The sequence below is a fragment of the Alexandromys fortis genome, unplaced genomic scaffold (genome assembly GCF_014885135.2).
Source record: "Alexandromys fortis isolate MF-2015 unplaced genomic scaffold, M_Fortis_MF-2015_v1.1 scaffold_4, whole genome shotgun sequence".
In the NCBI taxonomy this organism is placed as follows: domain Eukaryota; kingdom Metazoa; phylum Chordata; class Mammalia; order Rodentia; family Cricetidae; genus Alexandromys; species Alexandromys fortis.
Window position 1 is genome coordinate 24530647 of NW_026067944.1, and position 18681 is coordinate 24549327.

At 49.4% G+C, this 18681-nt stretch overlaps 1 protein-coding gene across 2 annotated transcripts; it reads left to right on the forward strand.

Annotated features, from left to right (window-relative positions):
• Positions 1 to 228: 228 nt before the first annotated feature.
• Positions 229 to 17269, forward strand: Popdc2 (popeye domain containing 2). Of its 2 annotated transcripts, none has more exons than XM_050148701.1 (4): positions 229 to 1244; positions 7443 to 7551; positions 12980 to 13388; positions 16309 to 17269. In XM_050148701.1, the coding sequence occupies exons 1-4, from the start codon at positions 754 to 756 to the stop codon at positions 16389 to 16391; spliced, it is 1092 nt and encodes a 363-aa protein (XP_050004658.1). In that variant the 5' UTR covers positions 229 to 753; the 3' UTR covers positions 16392 to 17269. The 2 variants fall into 2 exon arrangements, with proteins under 2 accessions (XP_050004658.1, XP_050004657.1); XM_050148700.1 differs by having other exon boundaries at positions 230 to 1244; positions 12980 to 13529.
• Positions 17270 to 18681: the final 1412 nt, after the last annotated feature.

The following is an 18681-nucleotide window of genomic DNA, read 5'->3' on the forward strand; positions in this document are numbered from 1 at the left end:
CCTACCACACACAAATCCCCAAATCCTCCTGACAGGGCGTCTGCACTGTGTCCCGCCTGCTCTGTGGACCTCAATTCTCTGCTCGCTTTTCCTTTGACTGCTCTGCCTGCCTCTGGTGACCCCCAGGGTCTTATCTTGTCCTCTGGAGGTATGCTAAGTGTCGTACCAGCCTGCCTGTTGGCCTGGCCTGTTTTCTCTCACTGCCAGTACCTCTTGGATTCCAATTCCAAACATGGTATCCCTCTGGGGTCACCCTTTCTTCCGGTGCCAAGAGAACATGCATTCCAAATGGAACCCAAGTGTGTCTCTCCTGCTGGCTCTCACTCCTCAGTCTGCTTGGGAACAACAGAAAGCAGGACGTGGCTTCGGCGTCCAGTGCTACTGAAGTTTCTGGTGTTGTGGTCCTACTTTCTCTGAGGACAGTGTATGCATTTTGCTGCAAACTAAAGGTGAAGAGCATTCTAAGAAAGCCGGAGCCAAAGAAGTTTGCCAGAGTGCTGCAGGGAGGACGAGAGTGGTGCTGAGAGAGGGAGAGAGAGAGAGAAGAAAAAACATCCCGAACAACAAACAGGTTTTCAGTCTTCCATGAAGCGTACTATGTTCTGGCATTCTTTCTCAGAGCCACCAGAAGCATTCCTGCCAGCAAAGGTAGAGTTGGTGGTGAGAAGTCACTGGGGAGTCCAGGTTGCTTGATTTTTTTTTCTTCCACTTTCCTTTGTGGAGAGGCCTGGAGAGTCTTTGAGAGCCCCAAAGATGAGTCCCAACAGCAGCGCGCTGGGTCAGCTCCTCTGGCGGGGGCCAGTGTGCGGTAGCTGGAAGCAGGATATGGAAGGTGCCGTCTACCACCTTGCCAGCTGCTTCTTGCTCATGGGTTTCATGGCAGGCAGTGGGGTGTACGGCTGCTTCTATCTTTTCGGCATCCTGGGCCCAGGCTACCTGTGCTGTGTGCTGTGGGGCTGGTTTGATGCCTGCGGGCTGGACATCGTCCTTTGGAACTCCCTGCTGACGGCGGCTTGCCTGCTTCAACTGGCGCATTTGGTGTATCGCCTCCGGGTGAATACCCTCCCCGAGGAGTTCAACCTCCTCTACAAGACGCTGTGCCTGCCCCTGCAGGTGCCCCTGCAGGTCTACAAGGAAATTGTCCACTGCTGCCACGAGCAGGTCTTGACACTGGCCACGGAGCAGACCTATGCCGTGGAGGGTGAGACACCCATCAACCGCCTGTCCCTGCTCCTCTCTGGCCGGTAAGCTACTCTGTGTTGTCAGTGCCTGGAATTCCCCCGGCCCACACTTCCCATGTCCTAGTGTCCCTTTCCATTTCGTGTCCCCTTTCGTCGAGGGAAGGATGTGGCAAGTCAAACAAACCCAAATAGATTTTTCTAGGAGTGACTTTGCTTCCTCTTTCTTGACACTTTCCAAGAGGAAACTAGATCACGGGGCATCTTCCAGGCTATCAAGGATAATTGTGTTCACTTGCTACTGCAAAGTCTGGTGAGGCCAGACCTGAAACACCCTCCACACACATGCACACACACACACACACACACACACACACTCACTCACTCACACACACACACGCACACACTCACCCTAATGTGTAATGCCCCAACCTCGCTGTGACCTTTAGGAAACTGACCATTTCAGTAAGATTGATTTCTTCCTTTCATATATGCATTTAGCATTTGCTAAACACCAACTGTGTCCAGGAAATAAACCCAGAAACAGGAGGCTTGCCGTGACCCCTGTTTCCTGCCAGGGCCTCAAGGAAGCACCCTGTTGTATCTGAGATCTCCTAAACAAGCCTTGGAGGACAGCCCATGTACTGGCAGCTACAGAGAGAAAATAGCTCTGTCTTATTTCCAGTCCGATTGTCCTACTGAGAGTCCGTACTGTAATCTGAGGGCCCCGTGGTGACAGAGGAGCAGTGAGGCCCACAGATGTCCCCATTGGGGATTTAGTGGAGACATGCGCCTCAGAGGAAGAGAGACAGCTGGGCGTTGGCTGACTTAAGGACCAAAGTGTGTCCACTTATCCTGCGTGGCAGCAGTGGTCATGGCTGTTTAATGAGAAAACACCATGGGCTCTGCACGTCACACTTCACAGGCATTTGCATCCTTTGAGATGCTGCCTCGTGGCACTTGACCATAGACAATCCCTCCCGTCACCTTGCTGGAGACCATGTGTGGCTAAAAATGACGGTAATCAGAGCATTCTGGAAGGCAAAGCGAAGAGGGCAATGGAAGGAGGAGGGGAAGAAGGGAAAGGGAAAAGGAAAAAGAAGGGAGGGGAAAGGGAAGGGAAGGGAAGGGAAGGGAAGGGAAGGGAAGGGAAGGGAAGGGAAGGGAAGGGAAGGGAAGGGAGGAGAGATCGAGGGAGAGGAGGACAAACTAAGATGGCCATCTACACAGTGGGGAAAGGCATCTGATGATGACGGGACAGCTAAGGTCAAAGTCATAACACGCATTGATGTATGAATTTACAGAATACAAATTGTTATGTAGACTTCGGTTTTCTGTTTTTTCTGGACTCAGAAGACAATTGTTGACTGAGCTATGAAGGGGGAGTTTTTATGGGGAGACACCCATTTGTTGACAGGATGGGCAAATGCAGCAATCTGTAGACAAGCATGCACGGTGACTGTTGTCTGGTGTTCACCTCATAGCTGCATGCTTCTAGGACTAACAGCTAATGCGGAGACTTCCTCATTCACGGGGTCCAGGCTGTTTGCTCCTCATCACTCCTCTGTTGGGCTGAGGGGACTGAGGCTAATAAAGAACGGCTTCTCCTTGCCTGGTGTTCACTTAGCAGAAACACAGTTACCATATGGTACTGATGTCTTGTATAAGGCAGATTCACTGTGTGCTTGTATAAGCCTGTGCCCCTGACAAGGGGGAAGCAAAGCTTGCCTTTCCACAGAGCTTTTCCTGCTATACTTAGGCACCAAGAGATAGAAACCAGGGCATTTTGAGTTTTCTCTAGGTTTTCAAGGTTTGGAGTAGGGTTTTGTCACTGTTCTTCTTGACTTGTCATCTTTCCCCGTCATCCGTCTCTGCTTTGCTTAACAGACAAGAGGGAACAGGCCTCTAGCTAGTGGCTGGGCTCTGGATTTAAGAGGGGGTCACTGCATCCAGGTAAGTGCGACACAGATGTCTCCCAGTCACAGAAAAGACACCTTCTGGGCCAGGAAGAGCAGGCCTCCCTGTCCTCTGTGGAAGGTCACCCAGAGACCTTTGCTCCAATCCCGGAAGCCTTTTCGTTTGGTTTTAACAAGGGCAGCCAGTCACCGCTTCCAATATTCTGAGAACAAAGTGACTTCCTCAAAACCTGTCACCCGGCTAAACTATACTTACTCTTTCAGTTTCATAGCCGATGTCATGTACCAAATCCCACACGTACAGCTCTCTGAACAGGTGACTGACTGCCTAAGCTAGGAAAGGAAATGACAAAAGAGACAGTACACTCAGGAAAAGCCACCTCAGTTTGGCTTGCTGCCTGGTTCTACGTTCCACAGACAGCGTCACATCTTGGTGAGGTGCTTTGGGAACCAGCTTCCTTCCCTGAAGAAATGATGAGGAGAATGATACATATCACAGGCTTCCTTCTCTTTTTGTGTCTTCTTTCCTTAGAGATGCTTTTTTTTTGAGGTTTTAATCTCTTCACACACACACACACACCTTTGTCCATCATCTCTTCCTTCTTTCCTTCCCTCCCTCCTTCCTTCTATTTTTCCCTGCCTTCTTTGTACATTAAGAGTAGTAAGACTCAGGATGCAGATGTGACAAGCGTTGTCTTGAACTCGTGGAGCTTAAGACAATAACAATTGTATGCCAGTGTGAGTAATCATGGACATGGCCTTCTCAGCGAGAGATACTAAGGATAACAAGAGCATGTAAGCTGTGGATCTTCCTTTTCTGGGAGGTCAGACAGATTCCTGCAAGGAATCGGCCCAGCCGTGAGGGAAACTGGTCTAGCCGAAGACAGAATGTGTGGCAGCCCCTAGGTAGGAGGACGCGTCATCCTGGCAGCCTGTGTAGATTTTTCTAGTCTTGTAGCGAGTGTGTTTCTGCCATCAGGGGCGGGCTCTGCTATTAGCTTGGTTTGAGAGCTTTCTTCTTTGGGTGATTATATAATAGGTAATTATTTAATGACTAGTAATAGTCTTCAATAATTTGTATGGCCATGCATGTACCGAGGCATTTATTGCGAGGAGACTTATGGGTGCTAATGTTCCATTGACCAGAACTTAACCCGCTGACTGAACCTAGCAGCAAAGGCTATATATAAGAAGGCATGGTCTTGGCCGTGAAGCCACATATCCAGCTGGACCTCTAGCAGCATGGAGGAGGAGAAGCAGAGAGTGTTTAAGAGCGGGCTCTCATTACATTAACAGATCTCTGCCCGTCTCCATCCTTATGTGCTCATCAGTGGCCCGCTAACCCTGCAGCGCTCACATGAACGTCATCCTTGAGAAGCCTGCTCCCTGCACAGAGCCAGGCTCGTTGTCTCCCCCACCTGTGAGCCCGCTCTACCCCAGTCCTCAGCACACTGACTTGAACCTGTTACTTGTATGCTGGAGTCTTCTCGAAGGCAAGGACCAGATAATACCCCCCTCAGTAGCGGCCCCCAGTGTTCAGAAAGACGGGAGGTTCTGTGAATGTTGGTTTAGTTAGAAAATTTCCAGAAGAGACAGCAGGCCAGCTCCTTCCAAGTGGGGGTGTGTGCCACTGAGGTACGCTTGTCTCTTCGCGTCTCCACCCGATGTAACCCGCTTGAAAAGGGAAGGCAAATGTGAAAGCCTGGGTTTTCTGGGAAACGGGGGAAAAGACCCTTACGGGATCTTGATCTCTGTCTAGATGCTACATCACATCCCCAAACCACTCTCTTTATCCAGGCATACTGCTGTTGGGCAAGTCCCTTCTCTGCAGGAGCAAAGAGCCCGGATAGATGGCCATAAGGCTAGACGAGACAGCAAGCAGTATGGGTGGGGTTGCTAACCCTGAGTTGTAAAGCACACCTGAGGGCATAAGAAAGGCCAAAGCATTTCCTTAACTTGTTGGTAGTAGGGAATAATTATATCCATAAAATTTTAAAAAATTAATTAGAATTCTTGGATGTGGCCACAGAAACCCACTCTGTCTAGTTGACGTCCTTTAGAAAAAGCAAATGACTTCTTTTCAAACTTAAAGAGAGACATGCAGCCTGGCCTCAGGCTAGAAGAACATAAAATCATGTCTATTGGAAATTCTGTATGACTTTAGGTTCTCCTTCCCTGTGGCCCTCTGGAGAACATCCTTGTGTAAAGTCTGAATTCCATTATATGAGAGACAAGGTTTTAATACCTGAATACAGGAGTGTGCCGGTTTAACCAATGTCTGGTAGTTGTCTCTGTTGGAAGCACAAGTCACAGTGACTTCACCCCAGTTCCAAAGTCTCACAGATGGGGTTGAAATGTCCCTGGGCTAGGTGTGCATCCCAGGACTGTCCACTGAATGAGGTATCTGGATTCTCATTTCCTTATGGCTGCTGACGGTTCAGAAAGGTGATGTTGAAAGTGTCCACCACCACCTACGAAAACCAGTAAGATGACATCGTGGTGAGAACACAGAATCTCGGTTTTGTTTCCTGCTAGCCATATGATCTTAAGGTTTCCTTACCATCTTTGTTCTTGGCTGTAAAACAGAGGGTGGGGCGGGGGAGGGAACCAAACGGTCCACCTTGCATTGCTGTGATGACTAAAGGGGCAGGCACACGAGGAGCATCTGTTCGTCTCTCACACACTGTCTTCTTTCCCTTGCAAACGTGTTCTGTCCTCAGTACTGCTGCTCATGTAGCCTGCTGGACAGAGGGCAGCATCCCAGTAGGGCAGCATCTTCTGTGGCAATGGGGCCATTCTACATCCACACTGTGCAATGCGGCAGTCACAGACTGCACACAACCACAGACCGGAGCACCTGGGTTTGATCAGTGTGACGGAGGAACTGGACTGTTAACTGTATTTAGTTTTAATGGACGTCGATCTTAAATGAAATAACCACATGTGGTTAGTGGACAGTAGAGCCACAACCCAGTGGTTTGCGTCCTGGACACATAGTGGACTCACTGAGGAGATTGTTTTTTTGTGGCTTTAAACATATTGTTTTGACTGATTCTTTGGGAATTTCACATTAAGGGCCCAATCCCATTCTTCTCCCAGTCTCTCCATATCTGTCCTTCACCCTTGTAGCATTGCCATCCAAAGGAAAACTAAAAAAGAAATAAAAAATAAAATAAAAAATAACAATACAGACAACAACAAAAAATCCACTTCATTCCTCCTGTTTCTCACCTTCTGGGGAGATTCTTAAACTACTAGTGTCCAGCCCTCGCCCTCAGACATGTTTCTTATTGCTTTGGGATAAGGCCCCTGCCCAAGGCACTTTTCAAGAGGTTTTCCTTCCTTCCTTCCTTCCTTCATTCCTTCCTTCCTTCCTTCCTTCCTTCTTTCCTTCCTTTTTTCCGTCCTTTTTCCCTTGCTTCCTCCCTCCCTCCCTCCCTTCCTTCCTTCCTTCCTTCCTTCCTTCCTTCCTTCCTTCCTTCCTTTTCTCCTCCTCTCCTTCTTTGTTGTTGTTGGTGGTGGTGGTGGTGATGGTGGTGGTATGTGTATGTATGTCAATTCTACAGTTTTGGAAGTTGCTTACAATGTAATTCTTATTTACTTAGGTAATATTATATCCTTCTGGAGTCTTTGATGGAGTTGAAGATTAGATAGTTATAGTTTTCCTTAGTTATAATAAAAGATAAAATAGATATAAATATTGTGACTGTAATTCTTGCTTGATGTCTGTTTTTTATATATAATTTTACTATGTTAAAGTTAAAACCTTCCTTTTTATTTAGACAGAAAGGGAGAGGTGATGTGTGATTCCCCTCTGTATGCTGTAAATATGTTTTATTACCATTGGTTAATAAAGAATCTGCTTTGGGCCTATGGCAGCGCAAAATAGAACAAGGCAGGAATTACAAGCAGAGATAGAGGAGGAAAAAAGGCAGAATCAGGGAGACACCAATACGGCCACTCCTGTCTCCCCAGAACTTTACCGGTAAACTACAAGCCTCATGGTAAAATATAAAACAATAGGAATGAGTTAATTTAAGATGTAAGAGTTAGTTGAGCAGTGTTTTAATTAATATAGTTTCTGTGTAATTATTTTGGGTCTGGGTGACCAGGAAAAGAACAAATAGCCTCCACCTACACTCCCCCAATCCCCAGGACTCTAGTTCTGCAGTCTGGAATGAGAGCCTGCTCTCTGTGTTTCATTGGGTCACATCTGCTTTGGCCTCTCCACACGTTAGCTAGGTGTTTCTGCTGGAGGACTTGAGCCATTCAGCCATAAGTGACTTCGGCAGAGGGCATAGGGCAGTGATTACCCTTTCCCAGACAGTGTCTTCTTTCCTTTCGTCAGGGTTCGAGTGAGCCAGGATGGGCAGTTTCTGCACTACATCTTTCCGTACCAGTTCATGGACTCCCCAGAGTGGGAATCGCTGCATCCTTCCGAGGAGGGGACCTTCCAGGTAAGGAGGAGCCCGAAGGCAGCACTGCTCACCTGCCGCTGCACGCCCCAACATCGCTGCCTCCCTCTCTCACATCTGCCCTTGGGCCATCACCAGATGTGATGCTAAGAGGGGGTGGGGTCATGACCCCTGCCTTCTGAGGAGAAGAGTGCCTATGCTCCCGGGTCTGAGGAACAGGGAAGGGTGGTATTGGTCCCTGACAGGCAGTCATATCCTGTGTGTGCCTACAAACTTTCCAAAAGACTAACGCCTAGAATATTAAAAAAAAAAAAAAACAAAACAGTAACAACAAAAGCCCATCCTACGTAGGATAATGGAAACCTAGCACCCTTTGGTTGTAGCTCCAGCTCTCCTGGTTCATGCTGCTCATTCTAGCCCTCCCAAACACCAGTACCTATATACCTTGACCCTGCTATGGCCTCTTTATCTGAAACGCATTTTCACTTCTAAACAAGCCACCGTGCTCCCCAGGACTCTTCTATGAGGGTTACTCAGGCTCACCTTCCCGCCTCCATGTCTACAGCTTACTGCAGCCACCAGCTGGCTCCAGCTCTTCCCTTCCTGCATGCTGGCTGCATGCACCATGCTGTCTATTCTAATGACACAGAGACAGTTCCATCTCTCCATCTCTGACCCTATCTCTGTTTGTATCTGTCTCTGTCCCACACTTCAAAACACAGTCTCAAGAACCCAGTTTTTACTGAACAGGTTGGTGTCTCAGAAGACTCAACGGGTCACTCACGCCCATGAGGCCGCAGGGATCCTGACCACTCAGCGCCTACTGACCTCTGTGCAGCTGTTCACATTTGTGGTTCCAGGTTGCCGATGGCTAGAACGTGACACACACTGCATATTGTATTGCCTTGCTGAGTCACACAAATTGCTAGACTGGGTAATACTGTTACTGTCTAACAGATAACCCATCTCAGATCCCAAAGCATCATGCACCCAGCCAGAAAGCGACAAAGCCAAGAAGGAGCCTGCTCTTACTGTCTGTCTCTTTTCTCTGAGAAATGAAAGGGCCATCATAAGAGTGGTTCACTCAGCCCTCTTAGGGACTCTGCTAGGCAGTTTGCTGGTCCTATGATCTGTGTATCTTCTGTGATGTCTACCAGAGAGTCCTCTAGCCAGCATATGAGCTAGCCCCGGAACAGACACATGCCAGGCAATGCCACTGTCTGGGCTGGCTTCTGTCCTAATCCTAGCTCTATGGTGATATTGTCAAAGAGGCAGTCTTGCCACCATTGCCAGGGCTACTAGCCACTGACTCCCTCCAATCAAATAACTTTTGTCCCATCCCCACCCTCTCTGCCGCACCCAGAGTCATTCTCTGGGAACTCCCTAAGGCCAGGAGAATGACAGAAGAGCTTAGGGCTGGAGCCAGCCAGACCCGGCTACAGCAATGACAGGGAGGAGCAGGTGGGTCATACTCCAGAGGAAAGACTGTTACCCCAGATGGCCTCTCGGCCTGGAATGTCAGCATGCTCATATTCCTCCCTTTTATATCTTCTGTGGATGCCTAATTTAGAAGCAATGGGATCCACACCCTTGCTGTTGGCTGTGTAAAATCCCATTTCCTCTTTGCAGGTATCAGGTGTTGTTGGGTTATAGTTCATCTTGATCTTGCCTCGTACCTAGCTTTGTTGACTGGAAGAGCAATTCTAGTGACTGCTTACATCACAATTTACAGCAAATTTAACCCAAATCTCAGCGTCCCTGTTACACTTCTCAACAGTTCAGTTTCCCCAGATCTGCTGGCTGGTGGCACCGTGACACTTCCATTATTCGCCAAGAGCAGAGCACGGCACAGCCCGCAGAATTCATCCCCAGCCTGTGGTCTGTGTCCTGTTTCGCTGGACCTCTGTCTTAATTATATATGTTCTCACAAAGAAAAGGCTTTGTGCTTATCAAAACTTTGTTAACCCTGGATGCGTGTGGGAACCAATAAAAAGGCAGGCTTCTGGAGGTTAAGCGCCTGGTGCAGTAGGGAAACGCTTGCTGTGCAAGCACGAGGGGCTGAATTAGGATCATCAGCACCCAACAGAAAGCAGGACATAGTGACGTGTGCCTGTAATCCCAGCACCGGGCGAGGCAGAGACAAGCAGATCTGGGGGGCTTGCTGGCCCGCCAGTCCAGTTGAATGTCAAGTGCGAGGTGTAGTCTCAAAAAATATGATGTAAAGCAATAGAGAAGGTACCGGAAGTCAGCTTCTACCTCCACATGTACATGCACAGGCCAGCACACCCACATACATACATGCCCATACATACCCCCTAACATACACATACACACATACCCCCAACACACACATACACACACACACACACACACACACACACACACACATGAAAGAAAGTAAATTTCCAGAGAACCTTCAGAGAAGGACTTTTTAAAAAGATTTGGTTTTAGTTGTGTGTGTATGTGGTGGAAGAGGTATGTGCACATAGGTGCAGCACCCTGGAAGGCCAAAAGAGGGCATCAGCCAAAATTACAGGCTGTTGCTGCTGTGAGTGGCCTGACCTGAGTTCTGGGAGCAAAGCTCTGGTCCTCTGGAAGAGCAGGAAGTGCTCTTAACCACTGAACCATCTCCCCAGACTCTAAGGAAGGACTTTACAAGACATGAAGAAATGACACTGGGTTGTTTGGCTGCATACAAGACTGTTCATCTTCACTTGAATCATTTGTTCCCTTCAGAGACGCTCTTGAGGAACTTGGTATATGTTGGCACTGATGAAAGGGTTTGGAAGACATCAATGGACAGCACACATCCTGCCCTTATGCAAGCTGCGTTCTAGCAGGAGAGGCAAAAATAAACCCTGGATATAACAAACAGATGAATATATTGGAGAACAGTAACTGCTGATTAAAAGAGCAGCAGAGAATGAAGCGTAAGGTTACAGTTTAAGTACCAGTGCTCGTGGGTGTCCTTGTTAAACTGGTGACCACTGAGTAAGAGCTTGAGAGGGGACAGTGTGCACTCTGGTCCTCTAGGAGACAGTGGAGAGAACAAGTTCTAAAGTCCTGAGGGAGAACTGCAGGCTTCGGGTACAGAAAGGGGAGCACCGAGAGGTGGGGTGCAGCTAGCAGGAGAGGAAGCTGCAGAGGTGTCGTGGGACCCATTGCATAAGGGCCAGCAGTTACGTTTTCTAGATGGAGCCCGAAAGGTTAATGAATGCTTAGCTATTGAAGAAGGAGGCTTCTGACTTTCTGACCTGAGTGCTAGAAGGGTGGGGTGGCTGCAGGCAGAGCTTGCCAGAGCGGGAGAAGTGCATCTTGGGATGTGTTCAGTTTGCTTCATATTGGACAGTGGGAATGTTGCAAAGGCAGCTGGGATAGTCGAGTCTGGAATCCAGGAATGAGGTCTGGGCTTGAGAGATACATTTGGAAACGGGTTTTATACAGGTAAGACTAAAAGCCATTGGGTGGGATAGCATTGCATAGTGAATGCAAGCATAGAGAAGTGGTCAAGAATCTGACCTCTTCTGTGAAGTTGGGGAGAAAAGGAAGAGACAGAAAGTGAACCTGAGGAGAAGTCAGGAGGTCTTCCCAGGAGTGTTTGGCACCCCAGAACCCCACAGAGACAGTGTGCCAAAGAGAGGTGATTTGGCAGAGTGCAGCTGGCCTGTGAGAACAGCAACTGAGAGGTCACAGGGTGTCTTGATTGACAGGAACAATGATTGACAGTCTTATTTGCCAAAGAGCAAGTCAGAAGAAAGGAGACAGTACATATAGACAGGTTTCTGTGGAGTTTGCTAAAATGGAGAATGAATATAATGGTAGCCAAGAAAGTAAGATGAAGAAAAGGAGTTTCATATTTTATCTTTTTTTTTTTTAATGGAAGCAGTAACAATCTACACAGGGGAAAAGCCCATAATCTCTGTGTCTGGCCATACAGACATTGACGTCATCCACATTAGGACATCATCAGGCGTATCTGCCCTGTGGTTGGCACCGTGTCTTTTGTCCTAGGACTTTCTGTCAAGGACATTTGAGGCAGAGGCTATGACTGAGTGTGACAGATTGTGAGTGTTTTCTTCAGGACTCTCTCAAAGAGGCGACATGCCCGGGCATAGTTATTAAACGGAAATTACACGGCTGGTGGAGGGTCAGGCTGAAACCAGCAACCAGCCCCTGGCCTGATGACTAATTTAGCTAGGGCTCTGGTCTAACAGATGAGACAGGGGGCTGTGGGGAGCAGGAAGTGGAGGAGGGGCTCAGCAGACACTGAGGAGGAGAGGAGAGGGACGGGAGGTAAAGTAGTGTCTTTTTAGAAGATTTATTTTATTTTTAATTTGTGTGTGTGTGTGCGCGCGCACATGTGTGCCCCCCCCCCCCACACACACAGAGGCCAGAGGCTTTAGACCCATTGGAGCTGAAGTTATAGGCAGTTTTGAATTGCTCGATGTGGGTGCTGGGAATCAAACTTAGGGTCCTCTGTAAGAACATCAAGTGCTCTTAACCCGCTCAACCATCTTTCTGGCCCTGAAAGGCACGAATTCAAGGGGTTGTATATAATCTCTAACAGAGAATGCTTCAAAAGCCAACACTACATTTCATAGTCAGTATAAGGCGTCAACAGAGTGCCTGGCACATAGTCACAGTTCAGTAAAGGTTAGCTGCCATGTCCCTCCGTCTCCACTCACAAACACACCCTAACCCTGCCAGCCCAAGGGTTGTGTCAACGAGACCTTTACAAATTGTCTAAGTTTATCCCCTTCTCGATACTATCCTTGGAATGATTCCACTTTAACCTTAGCTTTGCTACTCATCTTTGGTTTTGGTTTTGGTTTTGAGACAGGATCTCACTGCATAGCTCAGGCTATCCTAGAATTCACTGTGTACCGGATCCATTGCCTCCACCTTCGGAGTGCTGGGTTGTAAGGCATGAGCCACCATGCGTAGATCATCATTTTAACAAGGATTATGGAGGCCCACTGTGTGCCAAGCACACAGTGTTTCTTCTCTCTCCTGCTGGCATAATCTGATTTGCATCCCGGGCACAGTGACTATGCAGACATTCCCAGGCTCTTAAATAAATAACCGAAGAGGGGGCCTGTTCCATTCTGGTCGTGAGTTCTTTTTCTGTCTCTATTCGTTCTTGAGTCATGAGATCCTTTCAGTTTGTAACCAAGTTAAGAACAGATTCGGGTACCTGAACCCCAGTGCTCTGTCCCTCTGATACATCTTGGCTTGATACTTGCTTGATCTGTAGCCTTGTCCCTCGATAAACGTTTCCCTCATCTCTTTGGAGGTGATGGTCGAGTGAGCACCAGGCTGTCCCCTGCTCCTGACACAGGGCATGCACATCACAGCACACACAAGAAGCTTGTACCTGGACTTCCTCCCAGCTAGGCCGTAGAGTTACCCCAATCAAAATAGCCACCTGTGTCTCTGCACTTTAAATCTTTCTCTGCTCCTAACCCCCCAGGTCACGCTGACTGCTGAGACCGAATGTAGCTACATTTCCTGGCCCCGGAAAAATCTCCACCTTCTTCTGAACAGAGAGCGATACATCTCCCGCCTCTTCTCAGCCCTGCTGGGCTATGACATCTCCGAGAAGCTCTACACGCTCAATGACAAGCTGTTTGCTAAGTTTGGGCTGCGCTTCGACATCCGCCTTCCCAGTCTCTACCATGTTCTGGGGTCCTCAGCCTCCGATGGAGGACCCGAGTCTGAGAAGGATGAGGAAGAAGTCTTTGAGGCTGCCGTGTCCCCTGCTGAGGCCAGGCCCATCTGTATCCTGCCAACACCTCCTTGCTCCCCACCTCCAGCTCCGACCAACTTCCCTGCATCTCTGCCCCGGGCTAGGATGTCCAGACCTGACAGTGGCCCCCTGGGTGAGGACTCCACCAGTCTGGTGCTGGAGGATTTTGAAGAGGTTTCAGGATCAGAGTCGTTTATGGATTATAGGAGTGATGGGGAGTACATGAGGTGAGGGCGGAACTAACACGGGCACAGTCACCAGCTAAGGATCCCACGTAAGTATGCAGAGGCGAATGTGCCTGTTCCTGCCGCTGCTGGTCACATCTGCCATCTTACGGCAGAAGCACTGCTTTCGAGTCCCGCCCAGAGGGCTCACTGCTCTAACCCAGCCCTGTGCTCACAGCAGGCGCAAGCTTGCCTGGAGAATTTTCTAAACCTACTCACAGCGGGGTGGGGGTGGGGGGTTACATTTCAGAGAATGGGTTGACTGACATTTAGAGCAGGCCAATGAGCTGCTGATCTTTGGGGCGTGGGAGGGGCTAGCAGCCCTGCTGAGACTAAGGAGGTTCTGTCTGTGACATGCATTTCAACATGGTTCTCCCCGTGGGTTCCCTGGTGTACAGATGAGCTCTGGGGATGCAGAGTTAGTGAGACTTGACTAGGAAGGACTGTTGAAATCAAAGAGACTGGTGATGGCCGACACAGTTCTGGGAAGTAAATGGCCCTGACTTGCTTTCCTCAAGCCCAGGGGCAGACGTGCTGGTCACTCAGGCAGAGGTCTGGGCACTACTTTGATTTAAACATTACCATGACAGGTGTAGGACAGCCTGGTTTTCCCCAGCAGCCCACACGTGTGGGCAGTGGCCGTGGGCCGGGCCTGGACCCAGGTGACCTCCAGGGGAAGACAGGATTTCCCTCCTAGGAGTGTGTGCCAGGAAGGCCGCGCTCCGTAGTTCTGGAAAGTCACTTTCATGTTCCCCTGATTGACCTTACAATGCTGTGACATTTTCCTCTGGTCTCTACCCAAATATAGCAGAGGCTTGGCTTTTCCTGAGGAAAACCCCACACACTCTTCACGATGTAGAAGGTATTTTAAGTGACAGGGGAGCCACTGAAGGGACCTATCGCTCTTTGGGAAGCACCGGCAGATTTGAGGAACTAGCCCAGTGCGGAAGGACTCTGAGGCACAAGGAGTGAGTGAGTGGATGCGTATTTCCAGAACAATCCGCATAGCAGATGAAAGAGGCAAGAGAGGTAGACATTGGCTTTAGAGATACAGACGTTGTCATCTCCCGGGGAGGAATTCCAGGGCTCTGAGACCCAAGATAATTTAGTTTACTTTCCTGCTCCCTGGTCCCCCATTATCTTTCCGCACCTCCTGCTCAGTTCCCTTCCTTGCTGACCAGTGTGACCCCTGGGTGCTGCACCGCCTCTTCAGTTCACGGAGCTCTGACTGCTGCCCTTCTCATTCCTGACTCCTATTTGTCCCTGCCGTCTCAGTTTGTGGCTCTGAGTATCTCTCTCCCTCTCCACCTGCCCCTGACTTCTCCTGCTTTTGTTTTTGTTTAGCGCTGTTGCCCATCCCCTCTTGCCCAATCTCTGGCTTTGCTCTCTCTTCTCTTCCCTAAGCAACCTTGTGTCTCTGTTCATTTTGAATTCTAACTCCTCCAAGGTCAGTACCCATTTCCTATAAGGATAAAGAAAACCATTCAAATAAAGGCCCCCCAGACATCAAAGGACAGGCGGCTTGGTAAATGAGGAGACTGGAGCTTTCGTACCCAGCCCCTCAGCAAGGGACGTCAGGACAGAACAGACCGCATGTCAGCGTTAGCATTCACCTCAGCAGGAATAGTCCGAGGCCTCCTTTGCCGGGAGCCTAACTCACTTTGTAAAATCGCAAAGTGTCTTGGGGTCCCCGCAGGAGCTCCTCACAGTGTGATTCTTGGAGCAGGGGCGATCCATTGCTCCTACCAAGCTGGAATCCGTCCAGCTTGCAGCAATAAGCTCATTTCCTCCTCTAAGAATGGTTCCAGTTGTCAGAAGTCTTTCCCAGAACCACTGTTGGCCCCCAGATCCTCCCGCGTCTGTCCCTGCTATTTAAATAGCCTGGAGGAAGGAAACAGCAGGTGGCTTTTACTTTCAAACCACGGAATGTTCCCAAGGAGGTGAAAACGTGGTCATAATTGGTCCTGTTTTAGACAGCTTCCAAGTGGCTGGCTGCTTCACCTTCCTCCCTGAAACCTACCCCACGGGAAAGGGCTGGTGGGGACAGCAGTTCAACAGCTCAGCAACAGATGGGACCCGGTGGAAGCGGTTTGGTTTCCGACAGCTGCCAGAATCCTTTCCCTGCCTCCTCGGCAGCCTGGGAGGAGGCTGAGAAAGACCACGCCCCGCTCCCCGAGCTTCCGAAGAACCCTCTGGCGCTCTACCTACCACCGCCGTCACATTGCCTTCGTACTCTTCCCTCAGAGGGAAAGCTGGTGACTGCCCATGCAAGCAGACAGCTCCTGAGCAGATTCCTGGGCAGACATTTGGTTCTTAGTAGCCTAGCAGGCTCTGGAGTCTCTCAGTGGCTCATCGGCTCGCAGACACCCCTGTGTTGGTCAGGCCCAGGGCGGCAGTCACTCCCTGCACAGTTTTTGGGTCATTTCTCCAGTTCTACACTGTTAGTTTCTTCTTCGTTTTATGAAATGAAAGGCCGGACCGTAGAACACCTGTTGAATTTCAGTGTGGGGCTGGGGCTGTCTTTATCATCCATGAGTGGCAAGTGGGAAGCAGAATGCGTTCCTTTGAGCTTCCTGAAATTGCGAGAGGAGGATAGAACCGTAGACTAAGAGAACAGGGATGGATAGCTTCAGAAGTGACCCCCGCCTGTCCCCCACCTGTATTCCATAATGAAAGAACTGAAAGACACAGCTGCCCATGGCCAGGCATTGGGCATGGGGTCCGCGGGGATGGGGGTGTCCGCAGAGGAAATGGAAACCCACAGGATCCTGTGATACTGCGCATGCCCCATGGAGCCAGGTGCTGATACCCTTCTGTTTCTCTCCACAGCTTTCAGAACTCTCCAGAACTCTTCTCAGGTTATGACCAGAGCACAGGCCCCTTTGGCTCCAACCCACACTCCTGAGCTTTAAGGATCACAGAGACAATGGCTCCTCTTCCAGATAGCTCCCTTCCGTGTTCCCTGGATGGCCACCTGTACCCACATCCCTACTCTCGTCCATCAGAAAGAGCTGGGGCACGATGGGGAAACGGACATGCCATGCTAGTCCCACAACTGCGCCAAGGGTGACACGGAGGAAACTTGCCTTCACGAACCTTCCTCACGGAAGGATGGACTCCATCTTCTATGGGCTGTAGGACCTTGGCTGGTTACACAGCCTCTGAACCTGGTCTGCCAAGCGGGGCTATGAACTCACCTCACAGGGTCACCGTGAGGATCCAGTGAGGTAGAGCTCCTATGACATAGCTTGGCCGCCTGCCGGCGCTCACTAAAGCACACCCACGCCTCTCCCGATGCTGTTGCTTTAAATTGTCTGTAAGGATCCACTGACTTCCTCCCGTGGGTATTTTTGGTTCCCAAATAAGTTTCTATTGAAGTAGAAAATTTTTAACCCTAATATTTTCTTCAACTTTTATGTTCAGGATACAAATAACCATGTCCTGTTTATGAATCTAGTATTAGATAATAGTTCGTAGAAAAATTTTATAAATTTAACCAATTCGTTTTCCTTCCTTAAACATATAAAAGTGACTTACAAGTTGGATCTATCCTGCTCTCTTTTTATCTGATCATTTATTTTGATTGAGACAACATCTGACTACCGTGCCTGAGATGGGTCTTGAATTGACAGTTCTCCTGCCTCCCTTTCCTGAATGCTAGAACTGCGGGTGGACACCACCGTGCTTTGCTGAATATATTCTACGTTGTTGATCATTAAGAAGCTCAGTGTGTGCTCTGCTTACCTACTGCTGTGTAAAACCTATCCCCAATACAGCGGCTAAAAACTGGTGTAATCACTTGGTTTGCTCATGAAGCAGGGACTAGCTGGGGTGGCTACGCGGTGCTTACCCAGCTCCGAGCTATCGCTCATGTGACTGCTTTCGGCACATGCTCGGAGCAGGACTCATCTCAAAGACCTCCTCGGTCAACTGACTGGGGTGAAACTAGAAACCTCAAACAGCTGAGGACTAGCCAGCTGGGGACCCTCGCTCCATGGCCAGCGGTTGACTAGTTAGTGTGTACCACGATGTACACATGCATTCTACTCCTGGTATGCGCTTGAACTGTTCCCATCTTGGCGTGATTAAAACAGTGTTCCTGTGGACATCTTTGTACAGATGCTTCGGTCCGCATACCTCTGCATTTCAGATACCTAGGAGTGGTATCCTCAAGGCACTGCTCAGGCATCCAGTGTATACATGTTCAACTACAGTGGATTCTGCCAGATCGTTTTCTTTTAGGTCATTTTCTTCTCTTTCATCTGTCTTTGGTTGTTCAAGTCTTGCTGTTATAGGGTCTTTAGATTTTACTGGTGTAGTGTTGCTATTGTGGTGTTGTGTGTGTGTGTTCTTACTTTATCTACTCATCTTTTCCTCTAATAGGTGTAGTTGTGGCTGTCTGTGAGTCTGGTGATCAATCTTCTAGGTGCCAGTGGATCCAGGGCTCAGATGGTTGTTCCTCATGGTACAGTCTACCATGGTTCTAGTTACCCCACTGATCACTCCTTATTCCTGGTGGTTGCTCTCCTAGGGTTTGCTCTGCTCTTGTGGAGCTTGCTGCCTCAGGCCTGCTCTGATCTAGGTTGCTGGCTCAGACCCGTTTCTGTAAATTTCCCTGATCTGTTTGTGCTTGGGATTGGTCCTGCAAAGGTCTCCAGCTCTGAACCCTTGGAGATTCCAGACTCGGGTGCACTGGGACCCGCAGAGGTCCTGGCTCGGGCCTAGTTCCTTGGAGGTCCTAGACTCAAGCCCAGACTCGCAGGGGTCCTGACTCAGGTCTACTCCCTCAAAGATCCCAGATTCACGCCTGAACCCACAGCGGTCTCTGGCTCTGGACCACTCACTCAGCAGTTGCTCCCCTGTACCTGCTCCTGTGGAGATAGCTGTCTCAGATCTGCGCTGGCCCAGGTCGCTGGCTCAGGTGGCTGGCTAAGTCCTGCCTCAGTCCTGCCTCTGCAAACGTCCATGGTCTGGATCTGCTCCTGTGGAGCTCTAGCCATTCTGAACAGAGGGAGGGAAGACCCACATGGCCACCATCACGTGGGAAGCATAGCGATCCCAGGTCTCCTTCCAGATCGTTTGTTTTCTTAAGTGGTCGTAGCAACTCGCATTCTGTTCTCCAATGTTTGAGGCTCCCTCTCCGGTAGTTGTCATTATTTTGTTGTTGTTGTTTTTTGTTTTCTAACCTTTGCCTTTCGGGCA

Bases quoted from the DNA above. Each gene is read 5' to 3' on its own strand.
- Popdc2 (XM_050148700.1), top strand. From the start codon at position 754: ATGAGTCCCAACAGCAGCGCGCTGGGTCAGCTCCTCTGGCGGGGGCCA. The intron at 1,245-7,442 runs GTAAGCTACTCT...TCCTTTCGTCAG, and splicing joins TCCCTGCTCCTCTCTGGCCG to GGTTCGAGTGAGCCAGGATG. The intron at 7,552-12,979 runs GTAAGGAGGAGC...CTAACCCCCCAG, and splicing joins CCGAGGAGGGGACCTTCCAG to GTCACGCTGACTGCTGAGAC.